Source organism: Callithrix jacchus, chromosome 1, assembly GCF_049354715.1.
Source record: "Callithrix jacchus isolate 240 chromosome 1, calJac240_pri, whole genome shotgun sequence".
NCBI classification, from domain to species: Eukaryota; Metazoa; Chordata; class Mammalia; order Primates; family Cebidae; genus Callithrix; species Callithrix jacchus.
The window spans coordinates 203680755-203697501 of NC_133502.1; the positions used below are offsets into that span (position 1 = coordinate 203680755).

Genomic DNA, 16747 nt, shown 5'->3' on the forward strand with positions numbered 1-16747 from the left:
TTACATATGTATACTAACATATAACTAATGATATATGTATATATGTATATGTATATATATGATTATATATATATGTATATGTGTATATATATATATGATTAGTTATATATGTTAGTATACATATGTAACAGCTAGCAGGAAATTGTTACAATTAGTATTCTTGTTTGCCAATGAGAATTTTTATAATTATCTGTTTGTTTTAACTTTTCTAAAATTATAAACAGAACAGTTTTAAGAGATGAATTGGGTAACATATTTTCTCTCTTCTGGAAAAACTTAAGCTGCCAATGGATTATCTCTTCCTTGAAACCTTGAAAGAATTCACCCCCTACCCTTCTCCCTGTCCCCAAACTACCTGACAGGCAGGTATTATCATTTTACATCTGAGGAAATTGAGGCTTAGGGAATTTGTCCTGGATGACGTGGATAGAAAGTGGTAAGCTCAGGATTTAAACCTGTGTGGTGTGACTCAGAAGCCTATATGGTTAAACATATTGTTATACTGTTATCATGGGATTTTACTTAATGAAATATGTGGGGGAACACTTAGAATAGATAAAATATTCTAGAAAAAGGGTGAATGTGGCAGCATAGTTTGTGAACTTCCATGAATCTCTACATTATACAGAGCAAGTGCGTAGCAAAACCAACAAAATTAGATGATGGGGTATTTCCACAAGGCCCAAAAGGCAAGAAGGCAGGTGCAAATCAACCTTAGCCACAAAACCTACATGGCAGCAAGATCTGGGAGGAGGCAGAAACAGCAGCTTACCTGCAGAAACTTATAGACATCCCCACATAGCCCCCAGGTGACCTCTGGGAAGCACAGTGGGACAACTGCAGGACCACAGCAGAGCATGGAAGGGGTTTTGCTTTAATAACCAGGGGGCATCTGTAAGGGCTCCTTGGTAAGTTTTGAAAGGGTTCAGAGTAGTCCAGGTCAAACAAGCTCTCAAAACTAATGGCCAAAGCTCCCTTTCAGAATGGGGACCTACACTGAGGAGAAACTTCTATTAAGTGGCAACAAAATGTGGCAAAATGAGGAACACCATGTTTGATGATACACTAGTCTTATGCTGCGGATGGAGGAGAACTGCAAATAAGTTCTGAATTCATTTTTAGTTTGTTTTTTTTTTTTGTAGCAGTATGGGTGAGGCAATTCTGACATCATTTTCTTTTTAAAAATATTTACTTATTTTTTTTTTTTCGGCACAGTGGTTCATGCCTGTAATCCCAGCACTTTGGGAGGCCAAGGTGGGTGGATCAGTTGAGGCCATTTGTCAATTTATGCTTTTGTTATTTGTGGTTTTGAGGTCTTATCCAAAAAAATCTTTACCCACACCAATGTCCTAAAGATTTCTGAAACCATTTTTGATGCATTATAGGATGGAGCAAAGAAATTGTGTGTGTGTGTGTGTGTGTGCACGCCTGTGTGTGTGCCTGTGTGTACATGTGTGTGTGCACGCATGTGTGCCTGTGTGTGCCTGTGTATGTGCATGTGTGCACGCATGTGTGTATGTGCCTGTGTGTGTGTACCTGTGTGTGTGTGTGCCTGTGTGTGTGTATGACTTGGAGAGTCAGGATTCTCAATTGTGGAAGAAGGAACATATAAATATAGAATTGCAGAAGGTAATAAAATACTCTGTAGAGCTGGATTGGAATTGGAGGTATTAGTGTGAACTCATGATTTCTAACTATGCATATGTATGTATATAGTTGCCCAGAAACTATATGTATGTGTGTATATGAATGTATTTATGTGTGTGCATTTATATGGGTGTATGTATGCATTTATTTCCTAATTCTGTCAGCTAATAGAGTCAAGAAAAAAAAGTCAACTTAATGAGCACACTTAGCACTCAGATTTTGGTTTCTAAAACCCTTCCCCACTAAAGGAGCCAGGAATGTCCCAGAAAAATAGGTGATTCGAGGGCTGGAGGAGGTCTGGTACAAGATGAGTCTGAAACATTTTGTTACACCAGAGTTTTAGAAATTTCTCAATAAAATGATGGGATCATGCCCTATCCTTTACACAGAATCCAGTTTGGGGAGCTCTCACTGGCCAAATATGGCATGAGTATCAAAATAACTACATATAATAATATTTGTAAGCCAATGATAAATAGGAATGTGTCAGTCCACATCAGTTATAGATAGATAGAGAAGGGAAGACTTGCCCTCAGTAGCCTGCTGAATGCTGGATGGGAACTATGGAAGAAGTGCTAGAGTTGGAAAATTATTTTTCAACCATCCTAGTAAAGATTGAATCTGATAAGATCATTTATGAATGCTGAATCTACTGGAAAATTTTGAAGAGGAACTGAATATTTGAGTGCTTTAAAGGATCTAGCACAGATCCTTTTGGTTACAGGGGAAAATAAAACAATAATTGTATATTGGAGAAATTGGGCAACACTTCGATCAGGTGATCAAAATTAACATCACCATTAAGGAACAGATGGATACCGAATGCTTCTAGATAGGATACTTTTAGTAGGACGCATCACTTACGCAGTATTCCAGCCAAGAAGAATACATAACCCGAATCCAACTATGAAGAAATGTCAGGCAAGTCCAAAATAAAGATTGTCACATTAAGAAGAGTGGAGGAGGGACTCTATCCTTCAAAAATGTCAGTGTCATCAAAGACAGAAAAGGGGTACATAGAAATGTTCCAGATGAAAGCAGGCTAAAGACATTTGGCGACTGAATGTAATACCTGACTGTACACCACATCCTGTACTGGAGAAGAAAGGATGATAAAAAGGAGTACTTCTGAGTCAGTTGACAGAGTTGGAATTTAAATGGGAGATAACTGTATCCACGCTATGTTGATACTTCTGCTGTGGTTTTGCAAAATATTATCCCTGCTTCTAGGAGTAATGATATACAGGGAATGCTCAGTTTAGAAAACCATCATTTTACAACTGCCACAGTAAAGACTGGATCAGGTAAAAATCATTGGATCAGATAGAATCATCCATGAATGTTAAATCTGGGGGGAAATTTACACTGAAATTTTTTAGATTAAAGGGCAATGATGTATGTAACAATCTCAAATAGTTGAAGACATGTGAGAAACACTTTGGGAGGCTAAGGGGGGTGGATCATTTGAGGTCAGGTGTTTGAGACCAGCCTGGCCAACATGGTGAAACCCCATTTCTACTAAAAATACAAAAAAATTGGCCAGACATGGTGGTGCATGCCTGAGTCCTGGCTACTGGGGAGGCTGAGGCAGGAGAATCACTTGAAACTGAGAGGCGGAGGTTGCAGTGAGCCAAGCTTGCACCACTACACTCCAGCCTGAGAGACAGAGCAAGACTCTGTCTCTGTTTCTTTGTAGAACTTGGGGCTGGAAACAGGTTTAGCAGGAGATGGTTGTATTTTTCTCCAAGATTTGAAATGAAACGTAACATTTTATCATCCCACCTGACTCTATTGCACATCGGGGGTTTTCAGGAATACCAACTAGTATTGAGGGAAGATTTCACTTTTAAAAAAATGTTCTCCATTTCAGAAAAAGTGTTAGCTGTGGTGGTGCCCCTCGTGCATATCTGCCTCTGTCTGCATTTATGGCTGTTTTCATTCATACTGATTGTATACTCATCCACAGAGGGGCGATGGTTACACCACAGCATTTTGACTTTTTGTGTAGTTCTACTTAATCATTTCCATGTTAAAACACACTTCATCTTATGAATTCCTTGACCTTTGTTTCTATTATGTACTACTATTAAATAATTAAATCCATGGTTTTGAAATTATATGTTAGTTGACATGGCATCAATAAATGTTTTTGTAGAGATAGGCACTACTCCAGTTCACTCAGGCTAGGGCGCAGTAGCATGATCTTCGCTCACTGCAATTCAGCTTCTGGGCTCAAGTGAGCCACCGTACCTGGCTAAATAATTTTTTTTTTCTTTTTGAGACAAGGGTCTCACTATTTAGCCCAGGCAGGTCTGGAACACCTGGCCTCAAGTGATCCTCCTGCCTCAGCCTCCGAAAGTGCTGGGATTGTAGGCAGAAGTCACTAGGCTCAGTCACCGATGACATTTTTTTTATTGTGGTGAAACATATATGATATAAAATTTATTTTAACCATTAAAGTATATAATTCAGTGGCATTAATTACACAACAATGATTATAAATTATTTCTCATAGTAAAAAGAAATTGCAATGATTTTTTTGCTATAAAGGACTGTATTAAAACAATAGTCAATGTCTGAATAAAGACTTAAATTAGATAATAGTTTGTATCAAATCTTAATGCACGTGTAACTGCAGGTTGAGAACCAGTGAACAGGATGACCTTTTTCCGATCTGGGCAGAGGAGACCTATGAAAACTGTCCTGTCCTAACATCTCATAATTATCTGTTTAATAAGTAACTAGGACACAATCTGTTAGCAGAGTCTAAGAGTGTACAAAAGGTCATGTCTAAGATTAATCATGATCAATGTCACTTAAAACATAAACCTGCAGGCAAGAATGGACTCCTGCTAAAGTGTCTTTCCAGCCAACCATGGACTCTGCACAGCCACAGACACGAAAATGGCTTCCCTGCACCCGCACCCAACTCACCAACATTCCGTCCCTCTCCATCCACCAGTAACCCTCCAACCTGGGTATCTGCATCCCTTGAGGGCTCTTTCGCTGTGCATTGTCCTCTGTTCTGTGCTTTCATGCCTGCTCATGCTCCTTAGAACCATAAAGCTGTAGATGTCAGCACCAGAGGAGAACTGGGAGATTAGCAAGTCCAGCAATTTGAGGAACGCTTGGACCCTAAGCCCCTGAGACCTGTGAGCTCCTCTGCTTCCCTCTGCCTTGCCTAACCTTCCCATCTTGGGGACTAAGTACCCTCTCCAAGAGCACGACCCCCAGTGCCATAGAGCAGAGAGCATCCTCTTCTCAGGGTGTGCACAGCACATTTTCTGTACTTGTCCATGCACTCTAGTTCAGCATGTATCTTAGTACATTTACATGTATTGTTATTTCATGTGCAGAATTCTTACTGCCTTAGCCAAATGGTGAACTCAAGAATCTTTGCTACCCCAACACAAAGCTCAGTAATATGCAATGATTGCTGGGCAATGCTCACATTGCACTGGGAAGGCTCATGCGGTCTAATCTAAGCAGCTGGTTCACTTCCAACAATGACTCAGTTTGACAGAAGAGCAATAGGAAAGGTCAGCTTTTTCTCTCACAAACTCTGATACACCTGCTTAGATTGGAACCTTGAGACTATTTCATTAGCGACTGACACACGAGGAGCAAATAAGTTAACCTGTGTTTTTTACATGTGCTGCTGAAGCTCCAAATTCCTTCCATCTTTCCTCACTGATTATCTTCAAAAAATGTAACTTCTGTTGTTGTTGTTTTTGAAATGGCATCTCATTCTATCTCCCAGACTGGAGTGCAGTGGTGTGATCTCAGCTCACTGCAACCTCCGCCTCCCGGGTTCAAGCTGTTCTACTGCCTCAGCCTCCCAAGTAGCTGAAATTTCAGGTGTGCACCACCATGCCTGGCTAATTTTTGTATTTTAAGTAGAGATGGGGTTTCACCATGTTGGCCAGGCTGGTCTCGAACTCCTGACCTCAAGTGATTCACCTGTCTCAGCCACCCAAAGCGCTGGGATTATAGGCGTGAGCCACCACACCTGGCCCCCAAAATGTAACTGTATAAAAGAGTACTTAAAATGTACTTTAATTTTTTAACACTCAATTTTTGACATGTGTCTTGCCTTGGTGGTCTTAGATAAAGTAGAATGAATTTAAGAAAAATCAGTATAATAATACAAAGTACTTTCCTTGTGGTTCATGTGTTAGATAATCAAACTGAAAATGAAAACGTAAACCTGGACATGCTCTGAGAAGGAATATAAAGGTTATCTTGAGGTGGAAAAAGCAGGAGACCAGAGAAGTCTTCCCTTTACTAAAGAGCTGTGTTACTTGAATGAGACATTTTGTTCTTTTTGTACATTCATTGTTTTCATATCCTTGATGAGAGGGGAGATTTATAGCCTGGAGTCTCTCATGACTTAAAAGTCTACCACTCTATGAACACAGGGTCTTTGAAGCTCCCTTTTGCCCCATAAGACTTGGAAGAGACACCCCTGAGAGTTTAAGACATCCATATGGCTTGACCCTTGAAAGGCTGTTGACATTGTACACATCCAGCTCTCTTATGTTAGCCCCCTGGCGCCGTCTGACAACCTCTTGAAGCTAAAATGTCAGGAGGCTCTGAACTCACAGAGATTGACAAAGTCACACAGATGAAGAGCGAGAGGATGGAGAGGTAGACCTGAAGTCGCTTCCCACCAAACCGCTTCTTGAGATATTCCGGCATGGTCATCACCTGCAGAGACAGACATTGACAGGAACTTACCCTTAAGTCCCTGTGTGTTCAGATTATTCAGCACTTCCTAAGCACCTGTAAGTGAAAGAGCTGTGTATGGCCCCTTCCTTGTGATGAAACCATGGCTTCTTATTCACAGAGGTATCCCTGATACCTTGCGCAGTGACTGGCAGAAAGTGGATTCGTAAACCATGCTTCTGAAGAGAAGGCCACGCCCATTGGTAACTCCAGCCAAGGTCTCTCTCCTGACCTATCTGTAGATCTCACTTTCCCAGTTGGGCGTCTCCACCTTAGTGTCCTGAATGCACTAAACATTTATCCTGTTGCAAAGTGAAATCATCACTCACCTTTTCATCCATCATTTACCTCTAATCTGGAATCCCTGGCTCCATTAATGGTGACCTCAAGCTTCAAGTCTTAGAGCTGATCATAATCCTCCCCCTCCACTGCCTTCATCTTTACTCTGCCATCAAACCTGTCATCTCTGCTCCAGGGTCATTATGCAGAGACACCACTGATTTCCCAACTGGTTGTGGCCACATTCTATACTGGAAATGTCTCTAGGCAAGAAATTTGATTTTTGTCTTCTGTATATTACTAACAATAGGCCAGGTGAAGGACAGAAACCCAGGTTTCATGATTGAAGAGAAAGAGTGAATGAATGAATGCCTGAAAGATACACCTGACAGATTTACCCAGAATATACCTATGGATATGGAACTGGCCCAATCATCCCATAGAACTGATGTCTGTGGTTTCTTTGAATAAGCATAGAAACTGATCCTCCCAGTCTTGGAGAAAGTTACCTTTGTCTTATCTCAGTTCCTTTCTCAGGAAATCAATCATCAGGCCTCCTGGATAGGGTCAAAGAGCTGAAACTCACCAGATCACCACACATGAACAATGAGAAGCCAGAGCCCTCACCTTTTATAATTGTCTAACCCACCATCTGCTTCCTGTTGACCGACTTCTCTTCCTTATCCGCCCCCTCATTCCTGCTTTCCCACACATGGTTACATATCTTCCCTGCTATATAAACCCCTTATTTTAGTCTATCAGAAAGATGGATTTGAGACTGAGCTCCCATCTCTTTGGCTGCAGCACCCCAAAAAGCCTTTTTTTCCTGGCAATCTTCATTGTCTCAGTGATTGACTTTCTGTGCAGTGAGCAGCAGTGCCTAGAACTGAACTCTGGCATTTTGGTAACAGATACTCACCCCTGCCTTGATATAGATGGGGACAAAGATCCATCCAAGAATCGGCAACATTACTGAGGACTATGAGGAACCAAAATAAGAGAGGGAGATGTTAAAGAGGCTTGGCTTGTGGAGCTTGTCCTTATGTTGTGACCTCTGAGTCTGAAAATTAAAAAAAAAAAAAAAAAAGTTGGCTTAATCCTGTCCCATTCAAACAATTATCCTGAGACAACTGTGAGTTCCTTTTTTTTTGTGTTTCTATAACTCAGGGGCCACCATTTTCTGGGGCTTAAGTTGCCACAAAATATGTGTGGTGGAAAAGGGAAAGAATATAAGGGATCTGATCCCAGTGGAACCCCTACAAGGTCATATAGTCTTTGCCAAAGGATTGCATGAATGACAGAGTAACAGAGCAATGAGAAGGGAATCTGGAAATAGAATATCCCCAGTGCTGACAACCTCTTGCCACATCCAAAGATGGTAATAATCTAGCATAAATATGCAGTTTTTACGAAGAGTCTTTTCATATATCACTTATGCTGCTGTCAGTCTAAGTGAGGCAGATGTGACAAGCACAGTTATGCTTATCTCACAGAGGGGAAACTTGAGCCTTACAGAGATTAAGGGAGCCCAAGGTCATAGTCATAGGAGGCGACTGAGTTCTCTGCAGCCTGCTTGTCACACCCACTTGGTCCATAGGTCATTCTGGCCATGCCTCTGGAGACTGACTTCATTCTAGTGTCCATGGCACTATCAAAGCTTCAGCCAGAGGGCATATCTGGAGGCTGGATCCATCCTGGACTCCCGGACATTACTAAAGTAAAAGTAGGGGCAGAATCTTCAACAGGGGCGGGGCACAGGCATTTGTGATTGCTCACGATCACTTTGAGTTCAGCCTAGGATAGTCTGTTTAAACTTTCACTATGATCCAACTTTCCTTTACACAGCCTTCCTCTTCTGCCCAATGTGCACATGCATGTACATGAAAACATCAGAAAGAGTAACATAAAAGAACAGAAAAACTCAGGCAACTCAAGAGCTATTGGCGGCACATCCATCACATGTCCAGCCATGTGCTAGAGCAAACTTGTCCATTCTGTGGTCCAAGCTGGCTTTGAATGCAGCCCAACACAAATTTGTAAACTTCCTTAAAACATTATAGGTTTTGGCCACACGTGGTGGCTCACGCCTTTAATCCCAGCAGTTTGGGAGGCTGAGGTGGGCGGATCACCAGGTCAAGAGATTGATGCCATCCTGGCCAACATGGTGAAACTTCGTCTCTACTAAAAAAATATATATGCAAATATTAGGCTGGGCACAGTGGCTCACACCTGTAATCCCAGCACTTTGGGAGGCCGAGACGGGATCACAAGGTTAAGAGATCAAGACCATCTTGGCCAACATGGTAAAACCCCACCTCTACTAAAATACAAAAATTAGCTGGGTGTGGTGGCACTCACCTATAGGTGACAAGGATGAAGCTGGAAGCCATCATTCTCAGTAAACTAACCCAGGAACAGAAATCAAACACCACATGTTCTCACTTGTAAATGGGAGTTGAACAATGAGAACACATGGATACAGGGAGGGGAACATCATACACCGGGGTCTGTCAGCAGGTGGGAGGTAAGGGGAGGACAAATGCCTAATGCATGTGGGGCGTAAAACCTAGATGACATGATGATCGGTGCAGCAAACCACCATGGCACATGTATACCTAGGTAACCTATATGTTCTGCACATGTATCCCAGAACTTAAAGTAAAATTGGCAAAGAAAACAAAACAATAACAAATAAGAAAATAAAAACCCAAGAAGTGGACTACAAGAAAGACAAAAAATCAAAGAGGAAAGCATTCCGTACAGACTTCCAGAAAAACGACTTTCATTAATATACCTGGATGCTTTGGTTTCAATGTGTCTCACAAAGTTCATGTGTTGGAAACTTAATCCTCAGTGTGACAGGACTGAGAGGTCAGGCCACTGAGGAGTGAGTAGGTCATGAGGGCTCTTCCCTTATGAATAGATGGATGGCATTACCGTAGACGGATGTCGTTATCCAGATAGTGATTAGTTATAGTAGGAGTGGGTTTCTGATTTTTAAAACAAGTTTCACCCTCTTCTCCCCTTTTCTCTTCTCTCTCTCTCTCTCCCACTTTCTCTCTCTTGTTTTCTTTTACTCTCCCTCTCATACCCCAGTACCCTTCCACCTTCCATCATAGGATGACAAAGCAAGACGACCCTTGCCAGATGTGTGTCCCTCAGCCCTGGCACTTCCCAGCCTTCAGAGCTGTAAGAGACATTTCTGTTCTTTATAAATTACCCACCTGTGATATTCTCTCAGAGCAGCATGAAACATACTAAGACACTGGATATGGTTTTGGTTCAAAGGAAAAGCCTATGAAGTCACTTACAGTCCATTCAAATGTTACAGTGGCGACTCCTGAAGCTGCTCCTGTCCCAGCTAGCCCCACAAAGTGGCCACTGCCGATGTTACTGGCAAAGAGAGAGGCGCCCATCTGGAATGCAAGATGATAAACTAGGATTGGAGTTAAAAGATCCACATCAGACTTTTTGAAAATAGGCAGATGCTGAGATGTTTCGGTCACTACTCCTAGAGCAGGAGTTAAGCAAATGTCTGCCCCCGAGCTAATCCAGCCCATAGTCAGTTTCTATATGGCCCATGAGCCAAGACTGTTTTTTCACATCTTTGCATTATTAAATAGTGGTTAACAATCTAAATAAGCATAATATTTTGTAAGATATGAAACTTTAAAAATGAAATTATATGATTTAAATTTCAGTGTCTGGAACACAGCCACACTCATTGGTTTTCCATGGGGACTGGGGCTGTTTTTTGTCCTACAATAGCAGGGTTGTGTGGCTGCAACAGACTCTATGGCTTGAAAACCCTAAAATATGTATAATCTGGCCTTTTAGAGAAAAGTTTGTTGGCCCCTGCCTTGGGGAAGCATTGATCAATCTACTAAAATTCTCTTGAGTTGAGCCTGTCCTTGGCCAAGCACTGCCAGACCTCCCATCAGCTCTTGTCCCTTTGATCAGCTGCAAGGACCACAAAGCTGCCTAGGAGGAAACTTCTCTCCATCCTTCCAGCCAGGAGACCCTCTTACTCATTCCCTCGCCATCACAGTGCCTGCTGTTCTTTGGACCCAAAGATCAAGAGTGGTCTCTTGAGTGGGCCTGGATCAGCACCAATTCTGTCAGAAGAGAACTGGGGTGTGGGACCCTGCAGTGCTGCTGCTTTCCCCACTTTTTTTTTTTTTTTTTTTTTTTTTGAGACGGAGTTTCACTCTTGTTACCCAGGCTGGAGTGCAATGGCGCGATCTCGGCTCACCGCAACCTCCACCTCCTGGGTTCAGGCAATTCTCCTGCCTCAGCCTCCCGAGTAGCTGGGATTACAGGCACGCGCCACCATGCCCAGCTGATTTTTTTTGTATTTTCAGTAGAGACGGGGTTTCACCATGTTGACCAGGATGGTCTCGATCTCTTGACCTCGTGATCCACCCGCCTCGGCCTCCCAAAGTGCTGGGATTACAGGCTTGAGCCACCGCGCCCGGCCCTTTCCCCACTTTTTAAGGACTCTGTAAAATCACTTTTCTACTCAGCTCCATGGGGCCAGAGGATGGCGTTAGGTGGTTTGTGGCTTCAAGATCGCTTGAGCCTTACATGTTTTGTTAACAGTCCTACAAAGGACTGATTGGATGCCCCCCAAAAAAATTTCATTTTAAACTTCCAGTTGTTCTGCTTCAATCACCCCAGCTAGAACATTTCCCCATCTCCACTTCCCTTCATACCATTTAGAAAATGAGTCAGATCTGTGAAGAAAGCATTTACTAAGCACCCACCATATAATATGATGCCAAGGTGATGCTCTCCAGATGGAGAGGGGAAGATGCAGCCCCTGCTGCAGTGGGACCCTGGCTGTGGGGGCCACATATCGAAACCCCACAAGAACACCCACTGGCCAGGAATCAAGAGGCATCAGCATTAGCACCATCACAGGGAACACAGCCAGTAACTGCATGGGACATAGAGACCCATGGAGAGAGCCGGGAGGCTCCTCAGATGAGGAAGGGGTGGGACGGGGCATTGAAGGAGGAGAGCAGAGATGGGGATGCCAATCCTAACAAGACAGCCAGCATCCACTCTGGACTGGGAGCAAAGCAGGAATGTGCAGAGCTTATAAGAAGCCAGGAGAAGATGCTTGATAGGAGCAGGAGAAAAGAATATGAAGTGGGGCTGAACTGGGGTCCTTCAATGCCAGACTGGACCTGCTGTCATAATAGGTGATATATTGTAATGTCCTGGAATTACAGGGAAGAGCCATGATGTCAGGGATTTAGGAATGGAGCCCCAGTGAGTAGGCAACCAATGTACATCAGAGATGGTCAACATTCTAAATGTTTTCTACATTCACTTTTTTTTTCCAACGGAGTCTTACTCTTGTTGCCCAGGCTGGAGTGCAGTGGCGCGATCTCGGCTCACTATGGCGTCTGCCTCCTAGGTTCAAGCGATTCTACTGCCTCAGCCTCCTGAGTCGCTGGAATTACAGGCATGCACAACCATGCCCAGCTAATTTTTGTATTTTTAGTAGATATGGGGTTTCACCATGTGGTCCAGGCTGATCTCAAACTCCTGATCTCAGATGATCCGCCAGCCTCGGCCTCCCAAAGTGCTGGGATTACAGGTGTGAGCCACTGTGCCCGGCCTACGTTCACTTTTAAGCACACACCCAGGAAATTTATCTCCAAGAAACTTTGGTCCACTTACCGGCCACCAGGCCACATCACGACCAGCGAGGAAGAAGCCTCCTATAGTGCCTCGGTTGGTCCTCAGCATTGCCTGAATGGAAGGGAAGACAGGTGAGGGTCAAGCCACAGCAGGCACGCCCAGACATCCCAGAGGCTCTGGCCAGGGTGTTGAGAGAGGTGACTTCAACTCCTACAGAGACAAACATTTTCCTGGAAACTGTTCTGTAGCATCAAATTTTAAAGGACTTGAAAAGCAATCACTTTGTAAAAACCCAGAGCTGAAAGGACTTTAAAAAAATCATAATCCCCAACTTCTGTCTTAACTGCTCTGATTATTCTCACTTAGGAAAATCATGTGAGGTATCACTAAGCCATGCTTGCAAGAAAATTTGCAGCTTCAAACTCATTATTAAGAAGAAAAGTCCACATAAACGAATTAAGTGTCCAACCCACTAAGTCAGAAAGTGAGCAAACAAAAGACAGTCAAGGAAATACAATAATAGAAGTAACATCTTTGTTCGTTATAGCAGGTACTGGGGATGCAAAGTAAATCTGAAGGTCCTGGTGCTGGCTCTGCACACAGTGGGATTGTTGGGAGAGTAAGTTCGCTCCTTTTAAGAATTATTTATGCAACACGCAAGAAAATGACTCTGATGATAACAGTGGTATCTGTGAAAAACTTTGTCACAACCACACCCTTTCCTCCCCTTAAGTAACCCCCCCCAAACCTCGTGCCCACCCTAAAAGCCACTGGGATTCCACTTACCCACAGCCCAACAGCCATCACCACCAGAAAATAGATGACAATGACGGAGATGTCAGCAGCATTTTGGATTCGATCAGACAATGGAGATGGCTCTGGGGCCCCAGCCATGGTGCTGGGGCTAACCGTGCTGGCCATGGCTGCAGCAGTGCTATACCGTTCCAGGCAGGGCCCATCTTTATATCAATTCTGGGTTAATGATCAGCCTCAGGCAGGTGGGGTGAGATATCAGAGCCGGCTCCTGGATATGGAGACCTTTAAACCTCTTCTCCAAAGCTGTGACACCCCAGCCCTCCACTGGCAAGTGCTAGTCTAGGTAGAGTGTGAGAATGAGGGATGCAGGGCCAGAAATGCGGGGAGAGTTTGAGGTAGAGCATGGGGTGTTCTCAGAGGGCAAAGACAGGGTCTTTAAGGAGATCTGATCAGGTGGTGGGGGGATTTGAGAGAAATGAAGACACACAAGGAGGGGAGGACAGAGAAGGGGCCAGAAGTCAGCCAGGAGGGACTGAACACAGTGGTTCCCCAGAGAACAGATACAATTTCTGACCAGTGAGCTATATCCCTTGACAGGGAAGGAATTATGCCTTTCATGGATTCCAAACATTTATCTGAAGTGGGTCTCACATGCCACAGAAAGATATTGGTGGCCTGTGTAGGAAAGGAAGTGGCTCAACAAACACCGTATGTGGAGAGTTGTGGGCATAGATGTGGAGAGTTGTGGGCATAGCTGTGGAGAGTTGTGGGCATAGCTGTGGACAGCGCTGGGTCAGAGGGTTGTACAAGGAGTGAGTCAACCTGGAAGCATGTGATGGGGATCGTGAGGACTCAGAAAACAAGACCCGTGGACCACAGCCAAGAAGAAGTTATAAGTAAAGCCTATGTGGTGGCTCAGGCCTAGAATCCAGCACTTTGGGAGGCAAAGGAGAGAACATCACTTGAGGCTAGGAGTTCAAGACCAGCTTGGGCAATACAGGGGGACTTTGTGTCTACAAATATTAGCTGAGTGTGGTGATATACGCATGTGGTCCCAGCTACTTGGGAGACTGAAGAGGGAGGATCACCCGTGATTGGGAGGTCAAGATTATAGTAAGTCATAATCATGCCACTGCACTCCAGCCTGGGCAACCGAGCAAGATCTCTCTTTAAAAAAACAATCCCAGCACTTTGGGAACACAAGGATCACCCGATGTCGGGAGTTTGAGACCAGCCTGACCAACATAGAGAAACCCCATCTCTACTAAAAATACAAAATTAGCTGGATGTGGTGGCACATGCCTGTAATCCCAGCTACTCAGGAAGCTGACGCAGGAGAATCACTTGAACCCAGGAGGCTAAGGCTACGGTAAGCCAATGTCACTCCGTTGCATTCCAGCTTGGACAACAAGAACAAAACTGTCAAAAAAAAAAAAAAATGAATGGGCCAGGCCCAGTGACTCACACTTGTAATTGCAGCACTTTGGGAGGCTGAGAGGGGAGGATAACTTGAGCCCAGGAGTTCAAGACCAGCCTGGGCAACAAAGGAAGACCCCATCTCTACAAAAAAAAAAAGAAAGGATCCAGGCATGGTAGTGAGTGCCTATAGTCCTAGCTATTCAGAAGGCTGAGGTGGAAGGACTACATGAGCCCAGGAGGTCAAGTCTGCAGTGAACCACGGTCACACCACTGTACTCCAGCCTTGGTGACAGAGAGAGACCCTGTCACAAATGAAAGAAAAATTCTCCAGTTTTGTTTCAGGCAAAGAGGACTGAGGCACCCCATCCTCTCTGGGTCCTCTGACCCTCACACTCTCTGAGATAGAGGCAACCAGCACATTGATTCATTCATTCAACAAGTGATTTGAGACAGGAGCGTGCTGGAGTGAATATGGCTCCACTTCCAGTTCCGGTTGAGAGTCAGAGCCGAACAGTCCAACAGGGGCTGGATCAGACCCTTTCCCCGAGAAGGTCAGGGAATCAGGGAAGTGTTGCCTGGAGCAGGGATGGAGGAGAATTAGAAGGGTGGTTAAGAATGTGGACTTTGGCTGGGTGCAGTGGCTCATGCCCATAATTTCACCACTTTGGGAGGCCAAGGTGGCCTCAAGGTGCAGATCACTTGAGGTCAGGCATTCGAGACCAGCCTGGCCAACATGGTGAAACCCCGTCTCTACTAAAAATGCCAAAAAAAAAATTAGCCAAGCACCATGGCGCATGCCTGTAATCCCAGCTACTCAGGAGGCTGAGTCAGGAGAATTGCTTGAACCCAAGGTGGAGGTTGCAGTCAGCCGAGATTGTGCCACTACACTCCAGCCTGCACAACAGAGTGAAACTCTTGTCTCAAAAAAAAAAAAAAGTGTGGACTTTAGACTAGACAGTCTTGGGTTCAAATCCTGTCCCCGTCCCCTACCAGCCGAGTGACCCCAGAGAGATTGTAGGTGGGAAGCACCTGGCTGAGGGCATGTGGCATCCACCTGAAGGTAGTAAGGAAGATTATACTGCCATGGCTGATACCGGAAGAGCACAGGTACAGGACACTTGGCAAACAACAGTGTCATGGTCCCCTGGGAGCTCAGGGTGGACAGCAGCTCTGGAGACTCCAAGGATGGGACTGATGTTGAGGACCTGGTCCTAGGGCTCTCCCACCCCTTGGGGCAAAGTGGGATTCAAGCTGGGCCTTGCAGAGGGGACCGAGAGCATTTGGTAAAGGGCACAGAGGAAGCTCCTGTGGGCAGAGGCTGCTGGCCAGGTGAGGGGAGAATGTCTGGTGGGGAGCTGAGCAGGCTGCTTTCTGAGCACCTGGCTGTCCTATGATGCAGCTGTGGCGATCTGGCTCCTCTAGGGGATGACCAGAATCTGCCTAGAGTCCTGGACCCCCTGCAGCATGTCACCTCCTGGTACCATGAGGACTTACCCAGAGGGCATGGAATCAGGTGAACTGGGTTCAAATCCCAGCCACAGAAAATGCTGCATTTGATGTGGAGCAATGCTTGACGACCACGGTGTGCTCTTTGTGCACCAGGCATGGTTCGTTGCCTCCTTTGGACCATATAGCAGCCCTGAGGAGTAGGCATCAGAGGAGACAGTGGCACAGAAAGGGCAAGTGACTTGCTCAGGGTCACACAGCTAGAAACAGCAGAACCTGGGTCCCGACCCAGATCCATGTGACTCTGGGATGGGCCCCTCCCAGCCGTCCTCCTTCCCTCCCAGCTCAGCTCCTTTCCAACTGCACGAGGCTTGCATGCCCTCGACTATGAAATGGGGATAACAACCGAGCCTGCCACATGGGGATATTGGGATATTCTGCAGATTAAGGGAGCTAGTCAAATTTAATAATTTTTGCATCAAGTCTGGCACATGGTGAGTTTTTGGCAAATGGCATCACCATTGTCGTCACCATCATCACCATTATTACAAGTCCTAGCTGGAAGCCAAATGAGTGATCATCCAGTCCAGTCCCCTTGTTGTACGAATGGGGAAACTGAGGCCTAAACTGGGGTCAGTGGATCACTGTTGGTAATTCACAAAGGAGTAACAGAGTTCTTCCCAAGGCGGAGGCCTGCCATCTCCAGCCTCCACACCCCCATGAGTGTAGTCCCAGTGACGGTCCCATATAGCACTAACCAGCTCTGTAGCCCCAGCTGCCCAGGGTAAAGCGGATGGGCCACAGCCCCAAGAGCTCTGACAGGTGT

At 44.9% G+C, this 16747-nt stretch overlaps 1 protein-coding gene across 8 annotated transcripts in view; it reads right to left on the reverse strand.

Moving 5' to 3' along the window:
* SLC5A4 (solute carrier family 5 member 4) overlaps positions 1–16747 on the reverse strand; it is a 51933-nt gene that overhangs the window by 29280 nt on the left and 5906 nt on the right. For 2 of the 8 annotated variants that reach the window (XM_035270727.3, XM_002763487.6), the window contains exons 1-5: positions 13087–13238; positions 12340–12411; positions 9963–10067; positions 7571–7630; positions 6250–6354 (exon numbers count right to left, since the gene is read on the reverse strand). In XM_035270727.3, the coding sequence (XP_035126618.2) occupies positions 6250–6354; positions 7571–7630; positions 9963–10067; positions 12340–12411; positions 13087–13221 (477 nt within the window). In that variant the 5' untranslated portion in view covers positions 13222–13238. Of the gene's footprint in view, positions 1–6249; positions 6355–7570; positions 7712–9962; positions 10088–12339; positions 12413–13086; positions 13239–16747 lie in introns of those variants that run through there. The other 6 variants (XM_035270719.3, XM_035270723.3, XM_035270737.3 and 3 more) reach the window with 5 other exon arrangements.